This window comes from Lonchura striata, chromosome 17, assembly GCF_046129695.1.
Source record: "Lonchura striata isolate bLonStr1 chromosome 17, bLonStr1.mat, whole genome shotgun sequence".
NCBI classification, from domain to species: domain Eukaryota; kingdom Metazoa; phylum Chordata; class Aves; order Passeriformes; family Estrildidae; genus Lonchura; species Lonchura striata.
The window spans coordinates 6831881-6858089 of record NC_134619.1 but is presented as its reverse complement, the minus strand read 5'-3'; the positions used below and the strand labels follow the sequence as shown (position 1 = coordinate 6858089).

The 26209-nt window shown below is 44.2% G+C and overlaps 2 protein-coding genes across 2 annotated transcripts in view; one reads left to right on the top strand and one right to left on the bottom strand.

The window, feature by feature from the left end:
- Nucleotides 1-26209, bottom strand: part of RGS19 (regulator of G protein signaling 19) — a 120499-nt gene that overhangs the window by 12367 nt on the left and 81923 nt on the right. The window lies entirely within an intron of this gene.
- On the top strand, nt 566-26060 carry PRPF6 (pre-mRNA processing factor 6). Its single transcript, XM_021527295.3, has 21 exons — nt 566-754; nt 1736-1904; nt 2722-2840; nt 3319-3397; nt 4037-4213; nt 4971-5126; nt 5754-5848; nt 6550-6706; nt 6917-7079; nt 9925-10043; nt 10707-10925; nt 12237-12359; nt 13200-13321; nt 14450-14588; nt 15696-15815; nt 17051-17227; nt 18002-18135; nt 18613-18704; nt 20681-20795; nt 22795-22921; nt 23672-26060. The coding sequence occupies exons 1-21, from the start codon at nt 684-686 to the stop codon at nt 23822-23824; spliced, it is 2826 nt and encodes a 941-aa protein (XP_021382970.1). The 5' UTR covers nt 566-683; the 3' UTR covers nt 23825-26060.

Here is a 26209-nt window from a genome sequence, read left to right as displayed (position 1 = left end):
TGTAAAAATAGAGACTACCTAAGTGGGGGGACTTTTTTTTTGGGGATGAGATGCTTGCTTCGAGGAACACCTAAATCTTCCAGAGAAAAGGAATTTATGGTTTTCTGATCAGAAGAAGCTAATTTCTTCAGGCCTTGCTCAGACTCGAAGACGCCTTGGGGATTAAAGGAAACAGTTGACATACAACGGACAGAGGTCTTGTTTTAAATAGAATGTATGCATAACCATGAAGGATATATGAATATACAACAAGTGTATTGGTTTAAGGGGGATTCCTTTGTTCACAAGGTATGCTTCTCATGACTGAGTGTCCCAGAGCAGCCGGACGTCCGTAATTCTTTGCTTTTTATTGTCTTGTAATTGTCCTAACTCTAAACCTTATTCCTCTAATTGTATTGCTATTTTTACAACCATTTTATTATTATTAAACTGTTAAAAAAATGTTAAAAACCAGGCGGTTGGCGGTTTTTCACAACCCCCACGCCCTTCGTCCCCGCCACCCTCATCGCCCTCAGCGCGCCTCAGCCCTCCGCGCCGCCAGGGGGCGCTGCTCCGGCGGGAGCGGAAGTGCCGCTCCGGCCTCGCGGCGCCACTTCCGCCGCCGCTTTCCCGGCCGCCTCTCCCGGCTCTGCTCCGCTCCCGCCCCGCTCTCGCCTCGCTGTCGCTTCGCCGCCACCGCCGTCATGAACAAGAAGAAGAAGCCGTTCCTGGGCATGCCCGCGCCCCTGGGCTACGTGCCGGGGCTGGGCCGCGGGTGAGACGCCGCCAGGCCTGGCCTGGCCCCCCCCGCCCCGCCGGTCCCTTCACAGCCCGGTCGCTCCGCCGGGCCTCGGGGCTCTCCCGAGCCCTTTCGCGGCCCGGCTGGGTCACACCTCCGTGCGCCGCTCGTCCCCGTCCCCTCGGGGTGGCCCGCGCGGCTTTTCAGTGTTGTCCCTTCCTGATGGCTCCCGTTCACTCTCTGGCTGGGCGGGGTTGTGTTAAAAAGCCAGCCTGGCTCCCAGGATGAGTTCCCGGGTGCTTCAGACCGGCAAAGGATTGTGTCCCTCCTGATTCTGTGACTGTGTGCGGGTGGGAGCGTCTGAAAAACGATCAAACCTGGGGGCTTTTATTGATGGAACAATGAGGGAGTTTGGTGGTGGCTGAGATAATTTTTAGGGTGTTGTTTGCTGGGTGTGAGTTGTGTTCATCCCCCCTGATTTCCTATTGCCTTCCCTGGGGAGATCCTGCTGGCTGTGCCCCTCGGGGTGCTGCCGGGCCAGTGTGGGGGTTCAGCTCCAGCTGCCTTTGCCCTGATCCCCAGCCTGTGGTGCCCCACAGCCTGCAGGGTCAGCTGAGAGATCCAGAGACAGAATTCAGAAAGGGGCTGTGCATGGGATGGGTGGCAGTGCTGTGAGCTGGGTGGTTGCAGTGTATTTGTGGGAAAAGTTCTCCCTATAAAAGGGTGCCTAGAGAAGCTGTGGCTGCCCCACCCCTGGAAGTGTCCGAGGTTGGATGGGGCTTGGAGCAATTAGTGGAAGGTGCTCCTGCCCATGGCAGGAGGTTGGAACGGGGTGAGCTCCTTCCAACCCAAACCATTCCATGATTCCAAGGCTGTTTTCCCTCTGGCTTTACGAAAGCTGGTCACGAGGAGCGCCTGATGCCGTTCTCCCAAAGGAATGATGTTTTCCCTGCCTGCCCTGAGCAGTGGCTGTGGCAGGCTGGGGTAGCAGTGAGCTGAGCAGGTTTATCCCTGCAGAGCCACGGGCTTCACCACGCGCTCTGACATCGGCCCTGCCCGCGATGCCAACGACCCCGTGGACGACCGGCACGCCCCGCCGGGCAAGAGAACCGTGGGCGACCAGATGAAGAAGAACCAGACCGCAGATGATGATGATGAGGATTTGAATGACACCAACTACGACGAGGTGAGGAGGTTTTCATCATCCTGCAGCTGTTTTTCCCCAGGTGGAAGAAGAGTCCTTGAGCTCTTCTGCTCTTGCTATGAGCCCTGCTCCTAGCTGAGGCTTCAAACCCAGAGTTTCCCGTAGTTTGCAGGCAGCATTTCCTTTTTTATTTATTGATTGAGACCTCAGTATGCACAGTGGCATGGTGCTTACAGATTCTTGTTGTGGCCTTGCTCCATGGATTGTGGTTTAATTGCTGATGCAGAGCCCTGAGAGTTTTTGGAAAATATCTATAAATAAAAATTAGTTTAAGTATTTCAGGTTTTTTTTTTTTATTCTTCACAAATGAAAGCTGATGTGCTTTGACAAGATTGGACTTGATGATCTTGGAGGTCTTTTCCAACCTAAATGACTCCGATTCTGTGCCATATATTGTCATTAAGTGGCCTGTATAGTCTCTTAAGTCCCACTTTGGTTGGTTGAATGTTGTGATACTATTTCTGCTTGCTTTCACTGGTGTAGAAAGTGGTTAAAGGAAGAGAATGGCTCTTCTATCCTGGGATCTCATTTATTGCTGAATAGAAGTGGTTTAGAGAAAGAAGCAATTTTGTAGCAGTTTTGCTTCAAATGGTGTGGGAGAATAAACACCACCATGGGATGGTGTTTATTTATCCTTCTGGAGGATGCTTTTATTTAGGGATGTGTTAATCTGATGCAATGTTGTCAGAAGCAGCCTGTGAATGCATTTTCAGGTGATTGTTGTTGCAGAAACATAACAGGAACTTAAAAAACCTGCCTTTTTTTCCTCTTTTTTTTCCCCTCTCTCTCCAATTTCCAGTTCAATGGCTATGCTGGGAGCCTGTTCTCAAGTGGCCCCTATGAAAAAGATGATGAAGAAGCAGATGCTATTTATGCAGCTTTGGACAAGAGGATGGATGAACGCAGGAAAGAAAGGAGGTAGGATAAGCTACAGCACTAGCAGGGGGTGTTTCCTGGTTAATTGAGGATGACAGGTATTTTGCACCACTTGCTTTGATAGTGGATGCCATTAAATTACTTCACTGTAGTTAATTAAGAGTCCCTGTAGTTCATTAAGATGGTGTGGGGAGATGCATCACAGACTGCACAGTAGATTGGAAATTGTTAGAGGAGTCACCTCATGCTTGTAAACAGTATGTGTTACTTGTTAAATTCACCTCTCATTAAGAGGAGGTCAGAGACTGAAGTTCACTTGGAGATGTCTGTTTTTACACTATAATACTGTCTTATTTGATAAAGGATCTCTTGTTGTAATGTTGATAATCTAAGATTGGAAAAAAATGCCCTTTTTTATGCCCTAACTCTTATCAAACACATTCTTCTGTTATGTGAACACTTTAATCAAAGTCTTGCCAAGTGCTGCTTTGAGCATGACCTCAGTATTCCTTTTCCTAAGGGAACAACGAGAAAAAGAGGAAATAGAAAAGTACCGTATGGAACGGCCCAAAATTCAACAGCAGTTCTCAGACTTGAAAGTAAGGAAAAAAATTAAATGTGACTTTTATGAGAAACAAGAGGTGGCTGTGTGTTCTTTTATGTGTGTTTGTTTTTTTGCTCAGATTTTGTGTATTGGCAAATGAGTACTTTGATATTCTCCAGATTAGAATTACTTTCTGTTGGAAGAGTAAACACTGGTCATGGGGATACACAAGGCAGTGAAATCTCTGCAGATTTTGATATTGGTAATTTTTGTTTTGTGCTTTGTGGAAGGTGCTACACTTCTGTCTTTGAGGGAAACTGATAATTTGTTGGCATTGCAGGAGTAGTTGAGCAGAATCTCCTGAATCTAAATCTTCTTTTAAGTAAAATGTATTGTTTAAGCTGTTGTCTAATGATTAGTAGTAAACCACTCAATGCTCCAGGCACTAGGATTAATCTGAATGTTTGTAGCACTGAATATAATAACAAAATTGATTTGGAATCTCAGTCTGGACTAAAACCAAATTCCCATTAAATGCATCTAGTTCTTTTGTACGTTGGATTAAGAAAAAAGTCTGACCCTTAAGTGTTTAATTGATCTTGAATTATTTCAAGAAAAAGAATCTATTAAGGAGTTAGAGCACTTCAGAAGCCATTTCTGCAGCAAATACTGATGCCAACTCCTGTCTGAACAGCGGAAATTAGCGGAGGTCACTGAGGAGGAGTGGCTGAGCATTCCTGAGGTTGGGGATGCCAGGAACAAGAGGCAGAGGAATCCTCGTTATGAGAAGCTGACTCCTGTCCCCGACAGCTTCTTTGCAAAGCATTTGCAGTCAGGGGAGAATCACACTTCGGTGGACCCACGCCAGACCGTGAGTACACAGCAAACCTGGGCAAGCTGTGGCCAGACTGGGTTAGAGATGAGTGTTAAACTGGGAGTCTTCCAAAGGAATTCCAAAGGATGTTAAATTTGTGTGCTTGCTGGAGCCTTTCAGTGCTATTACCAGAGAAAATGTGGGGATAAGCAGAGAAAACCTGGCTCTTGTTTTAAAGATGGAAGAGTGTTTCTTTTCCTATTTGCTGAATGCAGGGTGGTGATAGTTTTGGTGAGCATAACCATACAATAACATCTTCCAAAGATGAAACAGAAAATAAAGTTTGCTTTCACCTAATGGTTTTTCTAGTTCTGGGGCGATTGTGTTAAAAATGATTTGCCTTTCAGTCAACTAAAAATGAAATAATTTAGCTTCTTGCTCTGTGGCCAGAGTCTACTGTGGTCATAGAATTATAGGAGCAGCTGACTGGCTCCAGGTGTCCATAGGACTTCTTTGCAGATATTCTCATTTAAATGTGCCAAGTTCAGATGTTTGTGCTTGAATTTTTCACTTTCTCGTTGCTTATTTCACTGACTTGACTAAACTTTAGTAATTACCTTTAGATTTGCAAATCCTGTATGAGAAATGTTTTGGGATCCAGGGAAGCCATATCAAAAGTACTTGTGGGGGTTAGGCATCCTTGTCCTGCAGCTTCTGGGGAAGTGCAAATCAGCCAATAGTCTGAATTATTTTTGAAATCTCAGAAGAGGTTTTAGGAATTGCTTTCTCACTTTTTTTTTTTTTTTTTTAATAGCAATTTGGTGGACTGAATACTCCATATCCAGGGGGTTTGAATACTCCATACCCAGGAGGAATGACACCAGGCTTGATGACACCTGGGACAGGTGAATTGGATATGAGGAAGATTGGTCAAGCCAGAAACACCTTGATGGATATGAGGCTAAGCCAGGTAAGGATGTGGGAAGGCAGGATCTGTCACTGGTTTTAGAAAAGTGTTAAATTCTCTTGAGTGTTAGAAGATCCAAGAGCAGCTGAGCTGTGAAATAATTTTATATTCCCTCTCCCCAAATTTAATGCCCTCATAATGAATAGAATTTCCTGAGAAATATTGTTTTTTCCCTGGAATTCTTGGTCTTTATGGGAGAATAGACTGCCTGGTTATAGCAGAGGTGCCCTTGAGGCAAACAGCACAGGTAGTGCTGCCAATGGAAGCATCTCTTCTGTCCTATGTAAGGATGCAGGACAAACTGCTGAAAAATACTGATTTTTTTGCCTTCTTTATCGTTGATTTTCTCATTTAAATCTGGTTACTCTAAAAAGAATGCCTTTAGCTGTCAGGGCTGCAAGACCTTTGGGTGACTGCTTATCACCAAGCTGCTTCTTGTCTGGATTTTAATGTTAAAATTGTGTATTTTAGAAATATAAAAAAAGCTTATAAGCAAGGCTTTGTGTTTTCCTCCTTTCTTGCTTTTGGGAACAGGTGAATACCTAGGATTTTTTGTAGAGCCACAGTATCTTTTTAGGTGTTCAGGGGCTGTGAGTGGTCATTTCAGTAGCTCTGATTTGACTTTCCCAGGTGTCGGACTCTGTGAGTGGCCAGACTGTAGTGGACCCAAAAGGATATTTGACAGACTTGAATTCCATGATTCCCACACACGGAGGAGATATCAAGTAAGTTTAAGAAGGATTAACAGATTTATCCTCTTAGCAGTGGCACTGATCCTACATGTAAATGGAAATCTGTCTGAGTGGGTGCTTTCAGCTGGCATTTAGTTTGTAAGAAATGCCAGGTGGGTTTTTGAGGATGAATTCTTTTAACATGAGATCTGGGCTAATCTTTCAGTTGAGGTATTAGCATCTGACCTGGATGCATCAATTGTGCAGATTGTTTCCATTCCATCCCTATTTCCATGCCAGAGTGCTGGCAGTGTGTGCCTGCCTGCCAGCCAGGAAATAACCTGGTTAATTGTACCTGTGTGCTGCTAATTTAGGCTTGATTGACAACCTCTGAGAACCTCTTTAGCCTGGAGCTTGACGTGTGTTTCATAAAGACTTGCTCTTTTAAGTCAGAGCAATATGTGCAAATATTGATGCTAATTCTTGACTTACATCAGTGCTTGGGCTTATCAGCTTCTGGCTGCAAGTGCCCAGCTGTAATTCCCAGAAATCTTGCTTAAATACTTAACTGGTTTCCCTGTGATCTGGCTGTGTTGGTGTGTATTTGTAAGCTTGTTTTGGGAGAATGTAATTCATGTTTCCAGTATGGGAAAATCTGAAGTCGCAGTTATTGTGCATCTGAGCACATCCTGGTTCAGGAGAATTGTTTCCCACTGTGCTGAAAATTTTCCTTCCTGTTTTTCCTCCTCCTTTAGTGATATCAAAAAAGCCCGTTTGCTCCTGAAATCTGTCCGAGAGACCAATCCTCATCATCCACCAGCCTGGATAGCATCTGCCCGACTGGAAGAGGTCACTGGCAAACTCCAGGTGGCTCGAAACCTCATCATGAAAGGAACAGAGATGTGCCCTAAGGTCAGAATTGCTTGCTTCCCTGCTGATCCTTGTGGGATAGTAGGAAAAAGTTGTAGTTCATAAGCAGCAGAATCTCTGTTAAGCTTGATTGAGGCTCTGCCTGATAACAGCTTCACTGTCTACTGTATTACAAAATACCTGCTTAGCCAGAAGCTGTGACTTTATATTCTTGCTCTGATGTAAAGGAAGATGGGTTGTTTTTCCTGACAGAGTGAAGATGTTTGGTTGGAAGCTGCTCGGCTTCAGCCTGGAGATACAGCCAAGGCTGTTGTGGCCCAGGCTGTGCGGCACCTGCCACAGTCTGTGCGGATCTATATCAGAGCAGCAGAGCTGGAGACAGACATCCGTGCCAAGAAACGTGTCCTTAGGAAAGGTGAGAGCTCCTGTGGGCCCAGGGAATGAAGGCATTGCACTCTCGGTTATTGTGTTTTAAGTTGTTCAAGATGTGGCCATAAGTTCAGGTGCTTTTTTTTTGCTTCCTTGTTGAAATTACAGTTGACAGTTTGTGTACTAATGGTAGAACTTGCTGCTGTTGAGCCGAAGAACAAAGGTGTTGAAGTGTTTGTAAAGCATCCTTCAGCAGAAAGCTGCTGGTACTGAACAATTCCAAAATGGTATTTCATTTACCTAAGCCAGTTTCAGCTTGATCACAATTAGATAAATAGATGAAAGCAATTAAAAAATTATGTTCTAAGGATAAAAAGGTGCTCTAGATGTCACCTTGTAATACTTTTTGGAAAAGATACCTGAATTGATTGTTTCTACTTGCTTATAGCCTGTTAGATGCCACAGTGGCTGCTGGTGGAGGAGCTTTAGAGGTCTTGGGGTTCTCAAATCATTGAGCCAGTTGAGCTGCAGGATTTGCTTTAGTGTAGCAAGTTTTGTCCTTGACAAAGAGCCTTTCTCTGTGGTGTTTACCTGAAACCTTACATTTTCTTGGATTCCATTGCACTTGGAGGTTTTCCTTTTTCATGGAATTGCTATCTTTTCCAAACAATGAGCTCTTCAACAGCAGTTTGTTGTGTTGTCCTGAGCCTAGGTCTTCCTCAGAGGTTCAAAATACGAGTTCTTTGATTACTTTAAGTAGCTGGGCCTGTGTCAGTAGAGATTAGATTTTCATGACTACTGAATTGTATTTGTTACATCTCCTGCTTTTAATCTAGACAGTGAAAAGGGTCTGGATTTAATACATTTACTGAATCATTGTGAAGCATTCTGCAGTGTTGAGTGGTTTAGTTTCAAAGGAATTAGTTGCCTCCCACCTCTTACCTCTTGCATGTGAAATGGCAGATCTCTAATGAAATGACCTCTTACTACATCTTGATGAAAGGCGTCTCAAAGTTGCTGGATTTGAAGTGCTAAAGAGTTCAGATATTAACTATTCAGTAGCTTTTTAAATTTCCATTGGCTCTGCAGTGCAGCATGGTATGAAGTGCTGCTCCTGTGACACTGTGTGTCCTTCTCAGGAACAGTCACAGACATTGAACAGTAAAACACTTAGAAAGGAGCAGAAATAGATCTGTGAGCCCAGCTCAGGTAGGGGAGTGTCTTGTGTGAGAGCAGTGACTTACCCACTAAGTACTGAGCTTTGCTTCAGACACTGTATTTATGAAGAGAAAAACATTCAGTTTTTGGAAACACCTACCTAATCTCTTGATAAAAAGCTGTTAGTGGAATGGAACTGGATTTATCATTCTTTTCTGAGTTTCTGCCTGTTAACAGCTTCACAGTGCTCCTCTGCTGCTTAGGGAGCATCAGTAATATGGAGCTTGGAGCCTTAAGTGGCAGCATAACCCATTATTTTCCCAAAATAAAAAAGCTTGAGTGCCAGGTAATGTCACTGAAGTGTGACCTTTCATAATGCATTTCTCCTCTCTGTTTGCTGTGTGCATTCCTACCATTCAACAGAACCTCTGGAGTTTTTAAAGCCTCAGTCTGACTGGAAACCCAGCAAGCTGAGTGGCTGAAACACAGCTTGAGGTCTAAAAACCAAATTCTGTATTTATGGAAGCATGTTCTGTCCTGCAGAGGGATGCTTTCAGCTCTTGGAGGCTGACATTACTCACTTGAATTCTTCAGGAAAATCTCTTGCAGCTGCAGACTTGGAGACAAATGGTTAATGCTTGTTGTAAATGTTTCTATATGTTGGGGTGGCATGTGCTCTGAGTTGAGGCTCAGCACTGTGCCTCTGCGTCTGCAGCAATGCCTCAAAGAACAGCCTTGCCTGGAAGCCCAGCTAGTTCCAAAGTGGTTTTAGATGCCTTTTCCCACTCATTTTTGTGTTCCTGGGATTGTGCTTGCTTTATTGAAGAGGGTTGTGCCCAGTCCTCTGTAACTATGGCACATTTGTGTACAGTCACCATGGAAGCACTGGAAGTAATGCTGCAATGCAGCTGATTTCAGCAGTCTGGGGTGCAAATTGGAGTGACAAAAGACTCAAAAGCCCCTTTGGTTTCTCAATCTCTTAACGAGATGGGCTGAGGAAAGTTGTTTAGCATTTAATGTTTGAGACAGCACATGTAGGACAGGCTGCAGAGAATGCAGTTCTACCAACAGCAGCTAACTCTTAGACAAGATTAAGGAAGCCTTGAAGAATCCTAATTAGGTGGAGTCCATATTGGATTGCTGGAAGCACTCTTGGTACTCATTGTTTAGAGTCAGTGAGACCTTTAAGTTTTTATGCATCCCTGTTTTATATTTGCATGGCAGGACAACAGCTCTTTGGGAAGTTAAGCTGGGGTCCATTGAGCTGTCAGGAGAGGCTTACAGGAAAATTGCATTGTGAAGGAGCAGTTTCAACATGTAAGGAACAAGGCTGTATTATTAGTTAGTGTTAAAGATGCTGCTTTTCTATAAAGGCAGACCCGGTGTGATTTAAGCTGCCCAGTTTTGAAGATCCTCATCTGCTCATTTGCTGAGACTAGAGGCTTTGTTCAGCCAGGTGTTTTACTGAGGAGGATGCAATTACAGCCTGTACAACAAAAAAAGCCCTTGGCTCTCCAAAACCTGTTTCCAATTAAAATGATTAAGTGTTTTATTTGCTGATTTTAAATTCTTATTGTTGAAGCAAGAGCCCAAATAAGTAAATTCCCTCCTTTCCCTCCTTCAGGACATTTCCTTGTAATAGCACAAATCCTTTATTACATCATGTTTAGAAAATACAGATCTCATTGGTAAACTATTTTATCATTATTGACATAATTGTTTTGCCTCTCTAGCCCTTGAGCATGTTCCAAACTCGGTGCGTTTGTGGAAAGCAGCCGTGGAGCTGGAGGAACCTGAGGATGCCAGGATCATGCTGAGCCGGGCTGTGGAGTGCTGTCCAACCAGTGTTGAAGTGAGTTTAAAAAAAAGTGAAATTAAAAAGCCCTACACCCCACTTCAGGATGGCAGTAGAGCTTTGCAGGCAAAAGGCAGGGTGAGCAGTGTTTCTCCACACGGGGTTTTCTCCCACGTGCTTCATGCCACAGTGGGAAGGATATATAAGTAGTGGAATGTGTTTTTTTTTCCTTTGGAGTTAATTGTCTGGTGGTCATTACATGCCTCATTTTGGTGTGTAATTGTTAGGTTAGTCATGGCAGTGCACAGCTGTGCCTGCTGTAGGCACTGAGCCATGTTTGTGTCCATGTGTGGTGCCTTGACAGTTGGGAAGACAAGTGAACGTTTAACCTGGCGAATCTAAAAGTTACTCATCTCTGAAACTACCAAACTAGAGTGTTCAATTCAGCTGTTTGAGAGGTGATGTGAAGAAAATAGGAGTATAACAGCCCAGCAGATGGGGATGATATCCAGAGATGATCAGCACTGAGCTTCAAGGGCAGCGGCAGCCTGTTCTCCTCTCCTCCATTGGTATTCCACAGCCTCCTTGCAGTGCTTGAGGACTGTTGCCAACCAGTAGCAAGCAGCGTGAAGCTGCTTATCTCTGTGGGCTGACACTGCCTTACAGCAGCCTTGTCATCTCCTTGTTCTCATCTCAAATCCATCTTTTGTTGCTCTGCAGCTGTGGCTGGCGCTGGCAAGGCTGGAGACATATGAGAACGCTCGTAAAGTCCTTAACAAAGCCCGGGAGAATATCCCGACGGATCGTCACATCTGGATCACTGCTGCCAAACTGGAGGAAGCCAATGGAAACACCCAGATGGTGGAGAAAATCATTGACAGAGCCATCACATCTCTTAGGGCTAACGGGGTGGAAATCAACAGGGAGCAGTGGATTCAGGTATGTGCTCGGTCTTGAAGGCCCAGGGGGATTCTTCAGGTTCTGTTCTAAAGGCTGCTGATGGTTATGTGACAGTAATTTTGCACCTGGCTTGTCAGTGGAGCTCCCTGTGAAAAGACAAGAGATGAGACTAAAAAGCTCAGTAGGGTCAAGGCCTTAACTGATACCCCAGAGTAACATCACATGTGTTTTGCTGAAATGTCTGGTTTGCTTCTGTCATGGAAGATAAGTAGCTTCAAGGTGAAGCAGCTGCTGCCTTAAGTAGGATGGAGGCTTAAAGCCTTCAGTGAAGGATTTATGTATTTTTTTGCATGTGTCTCTTTTGGCTTGACAGGTATTTGTTTGCCCCACAAGTCTTTGTCAAATGGCATTATGAGAAATCATTACAAATGCTGCATTTGCAGCATGTAGGAAATAGTCTGTTAGTCCTGTATGGAAGCTCTTTCCTTCTGAATATGTTCTGTGCTTTGTTTGATCATAAGTCTTTAAAGCAGTTTCCTATTAAAATAATTTACACGGGGTCAAGGCAGCAGAATCTTATACTGCTTAAGAGCATTGATAATGAATGAAGTATTTAATATTAAATGGATATCCTTGTTAACATCTAAAAGAATTCTGAATTTCTTTACAGCAGTAAAATAAATTAGAGGTTAATTTCACGTTCTCTTTAAAAAAAAATCTGTGAGCAGAGCCTCTGCATCGTGTTCTCGAGTTCCTTCTCAGTACCAGAACTGCTCCATTTCTGTTATCTGATCAGAGGGCTTTTCAACAAGTTTAAGCAAGATATGCTTGGCTTTCTGAAAGCTTTAGGTGTCAGGAAACACCACTTTTCCATACATGTCTGGTGAGAGTCCTTGCACCTTTGACTTTACACTGCTTTGTGGTATACTCCTGAATTTAGTTATTGCTAAGCCCTTATTGAGACTTAATCCTCTCAAAGCTGAAAGAAGGTCAGTAGTTTTATTGTTACACTTCTTTCTTGTGAAATTTTTGCTTTTTTTGTTGGCGAGATTCCTGCTTGGGTCAGCCCAGGGTTGTGGAGCTGTAGGAAAAGACTTGTGGGTCTGGAAAGATCACACATTGCTACCTTTGCAGTGAATGTAAGCAGCTTGTGAATGATTCTGTGTACAGCTGCAGCATCTTCCATGTGGGTGCAGCCTCCTGCTCAGTGACAGGGTGTGTTTGAGCAATGTGTTTGTGCTCTGGCAGTGACCACAATGTCTCTGTTTGTGCCTGAGGAGTTGCCATTGCAGACTTTAACCTCTTGTGCCAAGCCCTCAAAATGAGCAGGGCATTCCTTGTTGTTTCTAGGATGCCGAGGAATGTGATAAAGCTGGAAGTGTGGCCACATGCCAGGCAATCATGAGAGCTGTGATTGGGATTGGGATCGAGGAAGAAGATCGGAAACACACCTGGATGGAAGATGCAGACAGTGTATGTCCAGCTGTGATGCTGCTTCTCATTGGTTTTGTTTTATTGTGGGTTTGTGTTTTTTCATTAGAGGAAATTGAACTGGTGCCTGGGAAATGGCTTTGTCAGTGAAAGTGGATGTCATTCCCACACCACCTGCCTGCCTTTGGCCAGGTCTCTGCCTCAGGAGGTTATTATAGAGCTTTATTCAGATTTCAGTTTTTACTAAGCAAAAAGTTCATATTGGTATAACTTGTCTGCTAACTTGGTGTGGACTTTTTTTTCTTTTTGTGAATGTGAGACATAACAGAGATTGAGTTATGAGTAAAGGAGCTGGGAGTTGAGTTTCAAGGCATTGTAGCTCAGGAGTTAATATAAGACTGGACAAGGGAGTGGGTAAAAGTTTTACCAGGCTTTTTTTGCTTTAGGGGAATAGTTTGAACATGTGCTAAGAACTAAATCATATTTCAGCATGAAAAATGTCCAACTTCACTGGCCTTAAATTGGGCTCGGAGCAGTGGGGGGTACATGCTGTGGTGCTTAGGGTTTTGCCTGTGAAATAACAAAATGAAGTGCTAACATGAGATCCTTTCCAATGCCTTGCTGATGTTTCAAGCTGTCCTGTGAGTGTCAGTCCCATTGAAAGGCCAGGGATTCTTGTGCTCTGTAGAGGGATACTTGGAAATTCCTTCCCTGCTTCCTTTTAAAAAGCTGATTGTAAGTGTTCTGTTCTCTATTAATGCCTCAATTCATGGATTACACCAAGTTTCTGAGTTCTGGGTTGAATGTGCATGTGTAATTCCTGCTTGCTCTCGATTCCAGTGCTCCCTTAAGCTGACTTAGTCCTGATCTGTTTTCCCTCAGTGTGTTGCTCATAACGCCCTGGAGTGTGCCCGAGCCATTTATGCCTATGCCTTGCAAGTCTTCCCGAGCAAGAAGAGTGTGTGGCTGCGAGCAGCCTACTTTGAAAAGAACCATGGAACCAGGTATGTGTGCTGCACGACCCCTGCGTGGAGGGCTTCATCCCTGTGACAGGAGAACAGGCTGGGGATGAAGGAAAACTACAGTCAGGTCCCTGATGTGGTGCAAGTGCAGAGTTAGTGCAGCTGGATGAAACTCACTGGTGTTTTTTGCAGGTCTGACCTTCTTTTTTATTGTTGTGCTCAGAACATCCTTAAGTTTTATGAAGTCATAAAATGGTTTTTAGCAATAGGGATTATGTGGTAAAAATAGCTGTGAAGAGACAAGGTAGGAACAATTGTCTTTGAGAAGGCATCTCTGGAAAAATATAGGAATACAAATCACCTAATATGTGTTTTATTTAGTTTGTGTAGATAAACTTCTTCATAGCTGAAGGTGTCCAAGTATCTCTGGTATTTTCTGTTTAAACACTGTGAATGTGTATCACAGTCTGAATTAAGATTGATGTTATACTGTTACAGCTCAGGCTCTTTTTACAGTTTATTCACAAAACTTTACATGTTAGAAACTTTCTGCCCACAGCTTATACTAAAGCAAACAATCTCTGCAGTAGGCCACTTATACACGTGGAATCATCCTTATTAAAGGCAACAAGGCTACATTGTGAAAGTGAGTGTAAATGCTGAGTTCTTCCTCATTCAGGCCTATTTTTTTGTTGTTGGGAACAAATATACCTTCTCTTTTGATGTTGTTTTACCATGTTTCCCAGTGGTGGCTGGCTTTTAAGCCCCATGTTCTACCTGAAAAGTGTATTTGCCAGAGGAGAAAAAAATAAATTGCATAAGATCAAGACAACCTCATCTAGTAATTCTGAAAACCTTCCTGTCTCAGCTTCTATTAAGGTTTGTTAAACAGAATGACTCTTTCCAAGAGAAAAGAGCTGTTTGTGTGAGGGCTCTTTCCACAGAGGCTATCAAAGGTGTCTGAACAATGAGCCGTTGGTGGAATGCTGATTTCAGAACCCTTGTGAAAAAAGACCTCACCCTTTCCTTGTTATGAAACAACTTATCAATGTTTACAAGGTTGGACTTTGCAACAATATTTATAACACTGAGTGATAGTGGAAATGGTGAGAGAGAGCTCGCCTTTGGCAGCACCTTGAGGGATTGTAACTTGCTGTTTCTTGTCTTCAGAGAATCCTTGGAGGCTCTTTTGCAGAGAGCTGTTGCTCACTGTCCCAAAGCAGAGGTGCTGTGGCTCATGGGAGCCAAATCCAAGTGGCTGGCAGGAGATGTGCCAGCAGCCAGAAGCATCTTGGCCCTGGCTTTCCAGGTGGGTCTGTTACGCTTGTCAGAGGGTGTTAAATGTGATAGGTAAAGAATACAGAGCAGGCTTTTTCTGTCAACACCTGATTCCTGCTGCCTTCCAGAGTGATGGAGACTTCCGCTGTTCTTTGATTGCTTTGTGTGGCAAAATGTTCTGTAAAATAGCAGCAAGCTGGAAGCAAGGCTGTGGTGCTGCTCTTTCAGTAGTTCTACACCAGGTTCTGAGCTGGAACAGGTTGTCCAGAGAGGTTGTGGCTGCCCTGTCCTTGGAGGTGTTGAGAGACAGGTTGGATGGGGCTCTGAGCAACCTAGTCTGGGGCATGGCATCCCTACCACGGGATTGGGATGAGATGATCTCTAATGTCCCTTCCAACCCAAACCAGCCTGTGAGTTTGCAAACCATCAGTTTTACTAGCATGACTCCCACCAACCCCAGTCATGGATCAAAATCCTGTTGTCTTGGGTCACCTCAAGTGAAGGATTATGGTCTGCCCTAATGAGATCTCTGCATTACTTATGCCTTGGCTCAAACCCACTAATGAAGGGAATTGCCTGCTGGATGCTGTAGCAAAGATAGGCAGAGTGTTTCTAACACTGGGAATTAGGCTTAAAAGCTAAGTGAGAAAAAAAAAAGACAGGTCTTGAAACGGAAGGTAAAAGATACGTCCTTAATCTGTTCTCGGTGCTCTTTGTTACTAGGCTGGAAAGTTCTTGACTGAAATGACTTTTATTGGAAGAGTTTTCACAGACCTCAGTGGGGAATTAAAGCTGCAGCTTTTTTGCTTGAGGGTAATAAAATGAGGGTCTCATTGTGGCAGACCCTGTGATGTTTTCAGCATTTAAACTGGAAGTTCAGAAGATCAAGCATTACTGCTTTTCAACAATTGAGAAGCATCCAACTTCTAAACTGGCATATATCTTTGTGTTGCCCATCTGTTTTGGAGGATTTCTATAAACTTCAAAGGTCAAAGAAGACTGGGAGGAGCTTACACTGAAAAAAATCCTACTGTGGATTGACAAAGCTCTGATTTCAATTTTAATCTGGATCAAACAGAGGATTAAATCTGCTGTTGATTCACTGTGTGCATTTGTCTGTCACTTTGTGTTCTTGCAGGCCAACCCCAACAGCGAGGAGATCTGGCTGGCTGCCGTGAAGCTCGAGTCGGAGAACAATGAGTATGAAAGAGCGAGGAGGCTGCTGGCAAAGGCTCGCAGCAGTGCCCCCACAGCAAGGGTAAGGATGTGTGGAGGGTGAGAGGCCCAGGCCTCTTGGCCACGGGGGATTTGGGACGGAAGGAGGAGTTCCTTCAGTTCTGTGACCATAGGGATTGACCCTATGGCTCCCTGCCATTGCCTTCCGGGGCACGCGGCCGCTTTGCCGAGCGCTTCGAGTTGCGACACAAAGTCGTGGCATGATGGGAAAAAAAGGCTAGGATCAAGTGAAGGGTTTCAATTGGTTTTTTACACAAATGGCAAAAGTCAGGAAATTCCCAGTTTACAGCTGTTTGTGTAATGTTTGTTTTGCATAAAAGCACGTCTTGGAAAAAAGAGAAAATGCTTTCACAGAAGATTCACTTATGGTTTACTAAAGACAGCTCTGGGGTGGTTTGGTGCTTAAAGTTACACTCCTGTGTTTATCTCCAGTTACCTCTGGTATTATAAACTGTCCATTTTCAGCTCTTTTTACAAAAGCATTTTAACTTGTCCAAGTAAATGAAAAGTTAGTTTGATCCCTGTCTTCTGTTCCTCCTCCCTTGTTGTTACATCCTACATATTTTTAACTGTCCTTTTCCTCCCTGAGTCAGGGAGCTTCTGCAGCTGGGGCTGAAGATCTGCTCTCAGACTTGATGCCTCTCTTGTGAGGTCACAGTGGGGGAGTTTGGGAATGGGGAGGATGAGGATCAAAGAGCAGTGAGAGAGCCTTTGGTTTGTAATATATTTCTCATAGATGTGGCTTCCCTGCATAGCCAGAAGGAAGGATTTGAGGGACAGAAAAGTACATGTACAGTTTGTAATGAGCAGGACAACAGAGCCTGAAGCCATAAGTAGAAAAGGTTGTCTTGGTAGCTTGGATCTGAGGAGATCAGATTGTGCTGGTGAAGGAGGCTCAGGTTTGTTAATTGGTTGTGCTGTTAAAGCTGTGCTCTTTATGCAAATACTACTTTTCCAATGCAAGCCATTCTGTGATACTGTGATAATGCAAATGCCAGATCTATGTTAATAATTATGTAAATAGGTGAGATACAGGTGGATCACACTATTCTAATTCTGTTAGTATTTGCATTTACCTTTCTTATTGTTACTTGTTCCTGCTATTATTTAATGCTGATGTTTTAATTTTTATTTTACTTCAAACTGTAGCTAATCAATAACATTCTAATGGATGCATAAAAGTGGGAATCTGCTACTTTGGCAGATTCATGGTTTTCCAGTGGCTGCTGGTGGTAAACAGCTCTGCTTTGTTCCCAGGTCTTCATGAAGTCTGTGAAGTTGGAGTGGGTGCTTGGGAACATTGCTGCAGCCCAGGAGCTCTGTGAGGAAGCCCTGAAACACTATGAGGACTTCCCCAAATTGTGGATGATGAAAGGACAAATTGAGGAACAAAAAGAGCTGGTAGAGAAAGCACGGGAGGCTTATAATCAAGGGGTAAGATGGATGTTACTGCAGGTTTGCTTTGTGCTGCTGGTATGGAGAGATGTCTGTCTTTGAATCAAAATGGATAGCCAAAGACATGATTTCTGTCATTGGTTAAAAGAGTAAAAGAAAAAAAAATGAAATAAGCAAGAATTGCTTTTACCTATTGTCCTTGGGCAAGATTGACTTTCTTGCTTGAGAGAGTTCCCTGTATGCCTGACTCCTCACAGGCAGGAAAAAAGGCTTTGCACAGTAATTCTCTAAGACCTGTAAAGACTAAAACCAGAACTCTTAAAAGAAAATCTTTCTCAGCAGCTCTTAGATACACACTGTGAAAGGAGATACAGAGCACTACTCTCTCTTTTAAATGGTAATTGGTGTCCTTTGGTATGAATGCTCAAAGTCGACAGCCATCAAAGTCATTTGGACACAGGTTTCTGCCAGGGTCTATATCCTAATGACTGCCTACACACTCTGCTGTGCTTTGGGATGTATGAGAGCCCTCCATCTACAGAAGGAGCACAAACTGTAGCTGTGTTAAGGCAGGTGTGTCCTTTCTCTTACTGCTGGGATAGCTCAGCCATACCTGATGTACCTGACTATTTTGGGTACAGGAAAAACTTCACTTCTGTGCTGTAAAACTAACTGTAGAAATCTGAGAGACATAATCAACTCAGTGTCTTTTCTGCTAAACTCTCCAGGAGGATATAGGAAGTTATTTTCTATAGGAATTACTAGATTTTTTTTCCCAATTTACCTATGAGCATACTTTTTTTCTAAAAACAGTTGAAGAAGTGCCCCCATTCCATACCCCTGTGGCTTTTGCTGTCCAGGCTGGAGGAGAAAGTTGGGCAGCTGACTAGAGCAAGAGCCATCTTGGAAAAGTCTCGCCTGAAGAATCCAAAGAATCCAGATCTCTGGTGAGTTGTGTGGTGTTGAACTGAATTTGGGCTACAAATTCAATCTGTTCTTCAGGACAGCCATTTCATATAAGTCCCAGACTCAAATGGCTGAGATTAAGACCATGCCCATCCTGGAGTTTCTTCTGGACTAATAACTTCCCTGAATAGCAGAAATGTTTTGGTGGTCCTGGCTAGCTACTGTAAGGATCTGGGAAGTAGTTATTTCTTTACTGATTGTTGTAGTGCACAGAGCATGCAGCATGCACAGGGCTCTTTCCTCGCTGTTCCAGTCCCAGTTTCAGATTGATTGTTATCTGGGCCATTATGGAATGAAAGTCACATTTATTTTTAGATGGAGAGGAATGGGAAGATGTCAGTCACCTACACATATTCAGAATATGGGCAGATGTTTGCAGTTTCCTGTGACCCTCATCAGTGTTTGTTTCAGCCTAGTGAATGTTGTCATAAATATCAGCAGAGTCTCTTCCCTACCAGGTTGGAGTCTGTGCGCTTGGAGTACCGAGCTGGGCTGAAGAACATTGCAAACACACTGATGGCCAAGGCACTGCAAGAGTGCCCCAATTCAGGTGAGCTGGATCTCAGTTCTACATTAAACAAAATTGTTTTGCCCAGTTGATAAAAGCACACTTTTCTCCCAAAATGTCCTTTTTGGCCAGATCTCAGAATACGGTGTTTTGGAGAGGTGGAAGTCATCCTTCTGCAAAGGAAATGTTGAGGGTCTTTGAGAACAATCCAAATTACTTTGTCCTCTCTCACACCTGAGGGATCATGCGTTGGTGTTGTTCCATTTTTCTGCAGTACCCAGTATATTATTGGATCCACAGTTTGTCCCCAGGCTTCCTGCAGAAATATCTTGGCTATAGGTGGACTTTTCTTGGAAGCTGCTAGAAGTCTGCCAGGGTTTCAAATGAACAAAAGACACTTCTGTGTTTGTAGTTAGGAAGTTAAGTGGAAAAATGGTGCTTTTCCTGTCTCTCTAGAGTACAGCTGGCCTTAGGAGATTCCCAGTTGCTGGTTTGCCTGCTAGTTGCACCACTGTGAGTTTAATAACTTGTGCTGGCAGTGAATTTTAACCACAGTCATGATTATAGGATCATGAACCATAAATGTTTAGTCCTGGTTTTTGATTATTTTAGCTCATGTAAGAAAAGGCTAAGAGGTCATATGATGTAAGTCAGTTAGTTCTAACCAGCAGTGGAAACATTTGCCTCTTGGGATGGGAGCATAAAGTGCCTATCACATCCCTATTTTGGGGCAGAATTGCACGAAGACTTAATTATTTAAACATGTTGACATCTTTAGGGAGAAGATGTCATGTAACTACAAATTGTAGTAACTTACTTCAGGGCAAGGCTTGGCTTGCCTTCAGGCTAGGTTTTGAAGGGTGTTTAATTGGTGGCTGCTTAAGTCTCAGTAAAATAATTGGGAATTAAGTGACGTTTATGACACTATAAACTCATTGCAAGGTACTCTCCATGCGAGTGGGTCACCAAAGCAGCACCACCCAAAATCCTGCTTTGTTTTTGTGAGTGACCTAATGAATGTTTGTCATCACAGGCTGTTTTACAGATCTGCCTGTTGCTATGGAAATGGGCAGCAGGATCTCAGTTTTTGTTTAAACAATTGCTTCCAACTTTATCTTAGACCTCAACAAACCATAATCAAAGCCTGCAGGACTTGGCTGGTTGGCCACCTGCAGTCATGTAAAGCAGAGGTTTGGGTCCATCGATTGCTGAATTGATTCCTGCTGGGTGGCAGGCTGCACAAAGAATAAAATAGAAATATTATGATATTTGTGATCCTATATGTAAAGAGCAAGAAGAAGAGTCTCTCTTCTGTCCATTGCTGCAGTTATCAAAGCTCGTGTGTGTTCCCATGGTGCCGTTTATGGGAAGCAAGTGTGCTTTGATGGAGTCCTGGCAGACACCAGCTCTCAGGCTTTGCTTTGAAGTGATCAGGTGTGCCTGGCTGACATGAGAAACTGCAGATTTCATGCTCCCCTGAGCATATTTCCTTCCTTGCTTTTGGCAATGAGAGGAGCTAGGGATTAAACCCAGCTTTCCTGGATCTACTCTGTCCTTCATCAGTGTGTGTGAAGCCAGCATCAATAAGACTGTGGTGCTCTCCAGCACCCTTGAAACTGCTCCCAGATTGTACTTTGCATTTTTTGAGACTTCTGCTGCTGCAGTTGCCCATTCAAACAGATACCTTTCCCTTTGGAAATGCTGATCTGCCCTCTCTGTCCCAGAGTTTGCAGTATCTCATCTGAAAAGCCTGAGCTCTGGTGCTGGAACTGCAGGAATTGTGGTACAAAAACCCCCAGAACTGAAGCTCCAGCATGGTGCACAGAGCAGCTAAAAATTCAGAGTACTGAATGAAGTATCTGTGTGGAAAGAGTCTTCTGGGATGAGGTTGGGGATGAATAACTGCCAGGGTGGGGGCTGTACTGCTGCTTGTGTTGCACAGCACTAGCCTGATGCCCAGGTGGGGAGGGTTAACCTCAGAATAGCACTAAACAATCTTCCTACTTGATTCGATTAAGGAATCCTGTGGTCAGAAGCAATTTTCCTTGAAGCGCGACCGCAACGAAAGACCAAGAGTGTGGATGCTCTCAAGAAGTGTGAACATGACCCACATGTCTTGCTGGCTGTGGCCAAGTGAGTATCTGTGCTTGATGCAGTAAATATATCCATGTCTGTATGTGGCTGCTTCCAGGATGGACCACTGCACTCCAGCACAGCCATGTGATTCTGGCTGCAGCAGCTCTAATAAGTCCCAAAGCAAGGAACAGCTCTTCAGCTGTCTCCTAGTAACTGCAAATCTCTCCCTTGATTCCAAGTGGGGAATGTCAGCCTGCCCTCGAGCTGTTCTGGTGGGTCTGGGACTGGCACAGGCAGCAATACACTCGCACAAAGCCAGTGCTGCTGATACTCACACAAAACCCTGCAATCTGCTTTTTTTTCTGTCCCTTGAAGAGGATTTCACTGTGCTGTCAGGTGAACTAGGCTTTATTAAGTGGTTCAGGGTATGTTTTAAGTATCTGTAAACATAGGGACTTTTTTTTTTTAGTTATTTTTCCAGTTTTATGTGGCTGTATAGTTTTCATCTTTTCTCTCTATCCTAGATTCTGTCAGGTGTCTTTAAATTCTGAGCTAGATATTCTGCTCCTGAATGTCCCCTATGGCAGTGTTCTTCAGCTGTGCCCTTTCCCAGAATGCAAACCACCAGCCATTCTGTAGTTTGCTTCTCTGAAATGGGAATATATTCTACTAGGAATTGTTTTCTTGTCCAGGTTGAGTTGTGAGGATTCCAGTGATTAAAACCCACTGTTAGAATTGATGTGTGCCACATCCTGCTCTGATGTGTGAACAGCCTTACAGCAGCTGTGATGGAAACAAACTTACTTTTCCCCTTTGTGAATAGCAGAAGAGGTTAATACAGGAGACATTTTGCTTGAAGTTGCCCAATTCTTTCACAACGTAGTTTATAAGCCAAAGAAAACTGTAGGATACACTCCAGTGACTGCAACACTGGATTCTGCCAGATCCTGACAGCTGACTTGTTCAGCTTTAGCAGCAAGTGAGAAAAATGTTAACTTTTGCTTTATGGCAACTGCTCCCAGGCTCCTTCTGGTGCAACCTCAGGCTGTTTGACAGCTAATCCAAACATAAACAGCTTCCACCACCCCTCAGGACTTGCCTCTGTAGGTACAGAGTGTCACACATCTGTGACAAACTTTTGTTAAATATGTTCCTGAAAATGGTCACTACTTGCAGGTGTTAAACCTCTGCTATCATTGTTCGTGCTCTTGTAAATCACAGTTTATTTAACACAGAACAATCAAGAGTATTATAGGGCTTAAAAACAATCACATAAGCTGTATAATTTTATGACAGGCTAAGCTCTTTATGAGGGGTGGCTGATTTGATAAAGACCTTATAGCTCAAATGAACTCTTCAATGCAAAGGAGTGAAACCATGAGACTCTTGACTTGGCTGGTTCATTACTGGGGAGAAATTTCAGCATTGGCCAGTGCCTGGATGAAATGGCAGCAGTGGGGCTGTGCCAGGCTGGGGTTTGAGTGCAAAAGCTTCCATACTTGTTTTTTGTTAGAAAATGGGGCTGACTAGACAGGTCTGCTCCACTCCACTCCAGCAGGCTGTGTAGGTGTGAGCATGTGACTATACAGCAGTCACTTTCCAGGTTTTAGAAGTTATTTTATTGTTAGATGCTAAAATTTACTTGAAATGTGAAGAAAATGAAGGAGTGGGAATAGATGTAGGCATGTAATCCTGTCTCTTGGACATCAGATCTAGAACAACAAAATTAAAGCAATTGAGGCAGCAAAGGTTGAGCTCAGTAATGCTTCCCCTCTCAGCAGAGCCTGTTTGTGCCTTGGGCTGAGTTATCCTCTAAGTTATCCTGCCTCACTGTGGGGCAGTGAATAGGAAGTGCTGGATGTTCTTTTCAGTCCTCTCACTCCCTTCCCTTCCCGGGGGCAGGATAGTCTGCAGGTTGCTTAAAAATCTGTGGTTTACTTCCTTGGAGAGCAGAGAGCTGGAATGCCTGCAGAGCCTTTAAGTTGGAGCTCTTGTGGGTTGCCATCTTCCTCTAAAGTGAGGCTGTTTGTCAGCTCTCCTCTGCTTTTCCCACCAGGCTGTTCTGGAGCGAGCGGAAAATAACCAAGGCCAGAGAGTGGTTCCACCGCACAGTGAAGATAGACTCTGACCTGGGGGATGCCTGGGCCTTCTTTTACAAATTTGAGCTCCAGCATGGCACAGAGGTGAGTGTGTGCCTGGGAACAGGGGAGGCAGCAGCAATCCCTGCCTGGCAGGGGTTGTCCAGTCCTGGGATTGCTGCAGTGCTGGGCTGAGCATGTTGCCACTGCTCCTGCCTGTGTGGTCACAGGGGAGGCTGGATGTCATGCCTGGTCATGAATGAGCATGAACAGGCCTGTGTGGTGGCTTTTCAAAGGTGCTGTCATTAGCTGAGCTGTGTTTCAGGCTGCTTGCTGTCCTCAGTCCTGCTGGTTCATGCAAAAATCTCTGAAATGAATCTTCCTCTTGTAAAACTTAAGCTTGCTCCGAGGGGATTGTGCTGGATTTGTGGTGCTGGGTTTGTGTAACTGGGGCTGTTTCTTCCCAAGTGTCGAGTACAGGTTGCATGTGAACACAGCCAGAGGAACAGCCAACTCTAATCTCTTACAGCAGTTTGTACTGCTGATACTGCTGAAATGATGGGGGTGTTTATCTTCTGACTTCAGAGAGACCTTTCACTTGACACAGCTCCTGCAGGTGGTAATACACGGGAAGTTTCTGCTGCAGTTTCTCTGCAATAACTAAAACTTGCTTACCTGCAGCTCAGCCAGTTTGTTCAGCCAGGCAGGAGACTTGCTGCTTCTGGACTTCCTTTGAAAATAACAGACCCCAAACCCCATCATAATCTTCAGAAGAGTGTTTGAATCAGGGAGGGTTCAATTTTTGTCTGTCTTCTGGAACAAACCAGGACAAACTGTCATTTCTCTTCCCTGTAGGAACAACAAGAAGAGGTGAGGAAGCGCTGTGAGAATGCTGAACCTCGCCACGGAGAGCTCTGGTGTGATGTCTCCAAGGACATAGAGAACTGGCAGAAAAAGATTGGAGAGATTCTTGTGCTTGTGGCAGCCAAGCTGAAAAATACCTTCTAGAGTGTGCTGGCCCCAGCTGCCTCAGAGGTCTCTATAGGACTTAACCTGCTCGTGGTGCCCTTTCAGTGGCACAGATTTCGAAGGACAGGACATGGATAATGATAGGAAGGAGCTTTCTCCCAAAAGGAAAAGCTGCTTCCTTCTTTCCTCAGCATTGCCATTAGCTTCTGCAGCACATGGGAGCATTGTAGCTGGTGTCACATAGGAGACAGGAGCAGTCTTGTGAGGTTCTGCTGGCATTTCCATGTTGATTCCTGACTCCCCCCTGCAAACACTAGCTTTAATTAGCGCTTGTATGGATTCTGACATGTGGCAGTCCCCTGTTCTTGGCCCTGGCATGTGTTCCCTGTCCCCTTTTAGTGTTTGGCCCATCTGATGTTGGTTCCTTGTCAGCAGATCTGAGTTGTTGCTGTTGGAATACATTCAATGTCCTTGAAGGAGATGGGTGCAGTTTTGGGAGCAGCCCAGCAGCACAGGGAAAGGTCTGGGCTGGCTCCCCTTCTTTAGGTGATTTAGTTTGGTCTCTGCTAACAAGCTGCTGCACAGCTTGGAGGTGTTCCTCCAACCTGAGCAGCTGGAGCATTTTGTCAAATTCAAAACCATATTTTTAGAGAACTTTTCCTCAATTTTTAAATGTATATAGTAAAGCTTATTATTTTAGGTATTTGAGTTCATTAAGCACAGTGGTGGTTTGAAGTAACAAGGCAAAACTCAGCAATCCCTGAAAGCCCTTTTGAAGGAAGAACATTTATTTAGAGTTGTTGGGAGACTGTGCTGTTACACAGCTGTGACTGCCTGTGGCTGGGAGGTTTGGGATGGCTCCCTCCAAGTGCAGATAGAAAAAAGCAAACTCAAGAGAGGGAAAGCTTTATGTTTGGGACCCTTTGTATGCTGTCTTCAATTTTCTACACTTGTGATGTGTACTATTTTTTACCCCAGCCTCCTGACTTGTGATCATAGAATAAGAAGCTGAACTGTCTTACACCTGAGGCTATAGCAGCTGTATCCAGGTCTGTGGATGTGCATTATCCCATCTATTTAGTTGGAGAAGAAACTCCCTTATTACTTGTTGGAGAATATGTATAAAATACAGCTTCTTTTTTTTTTTTGTTTCCTTCTGTTGTCTTCGAGTGTGATTCTGACTGGGAAGAGTGGGTCTGATAGCAGAAACCTTTGGACTTATCAGGCTCCCAGCACTGTGGGAAGGTGCCTGCCAGTGGTGGCTACACCAAGCTGGGCTACAGCCTCTTGCCAAAACGGATGAAAAGCCAAAAACGGATCTTCTAACGCTGGAGCAGAAAGGCTTTTGCTTCCAGGTTGGTCTGGAAGCAAAAACCTTTGTTTCTTTGGGTTCCTAATGGAAACTCTGGTGCATTCTCTGGAATAGCTGATGAAAGGGTGTAGATCACGGATGTCCCGTGGAATTGTAGTTTCCCAAAGGTGAGTGAGAGGCACTGGGAATTGAGAGGTTCTTGCTTAGGGATTTTGTGCCATTGCTGGAAGAGTTTGGGAAGGGGAATGGAGATGATTTTTGGAGGAGAGGGGTAGACATGGCAAGGGAACCTGGCTGGACAAGGATTCAAGGCTGAGGCAGAAACTACAGGATAAAAACAATTTTAAAAGTAGTTTTCAAATGTGTGCTGTCCTTCAGCCTCTTTGGACAAGGAATGTGGCATTTTCATTCCTGGTATAGTGATGTGCTGGGGAAAGCTGGCTGCTTGTGGTGCATAAATCCCTCTGCCCAGTGGTGCTGTGGTGTTGGCTGCAGAATTGGGATGGAAAAGGGAAGTGGGAATTGCAGTGGTGTGGCTTTTTCTTGCTGGAGAGATTCCTGACTTGCATTGGGAGCATTTCCCTTGAGCCAGATAACCTAGCATTGATGTGTGTCCTCATGCTACACCCTTGCCCCTTGCTTAGGTGGAACCACCACATCTTGAAAGGAATTTTTGGGATGTGGAAGCCCCAAGGAAGGAGCCCTATGCTGGACACTGTGCCATCTTCTCACAACATCAGGTTCCTTTGGCCACCTGCTCTTGGTACCTGCATCTTCCCTTTCCTTTGGGCTACATTACTTAGCTTGGAGATTATTTTTTCTTACTTAAAAGGGACCATCAATCTTAGAGCCTTTTAATGTTTGTAGATGTCTTGGTGGTTTTTAAATGGATTATGGCACCCATGAATTTTAACTATATATAGAGCTCAATAAAGAAGTTATATGGGTCCTGTCCCAGTGGAATGCTGCAGTGTGCTGTTGGTCCCACTTCCTGGGGAGGGACGTTCTCACCAAGTTGAGCAGAGCTGGATTATTCACCATTTGTTCTATTTCTTACTCAATCGCCCACATTCAGCTCCTCAGTGGAGCCTTGTTGCAGTCAGTTCAGTTTT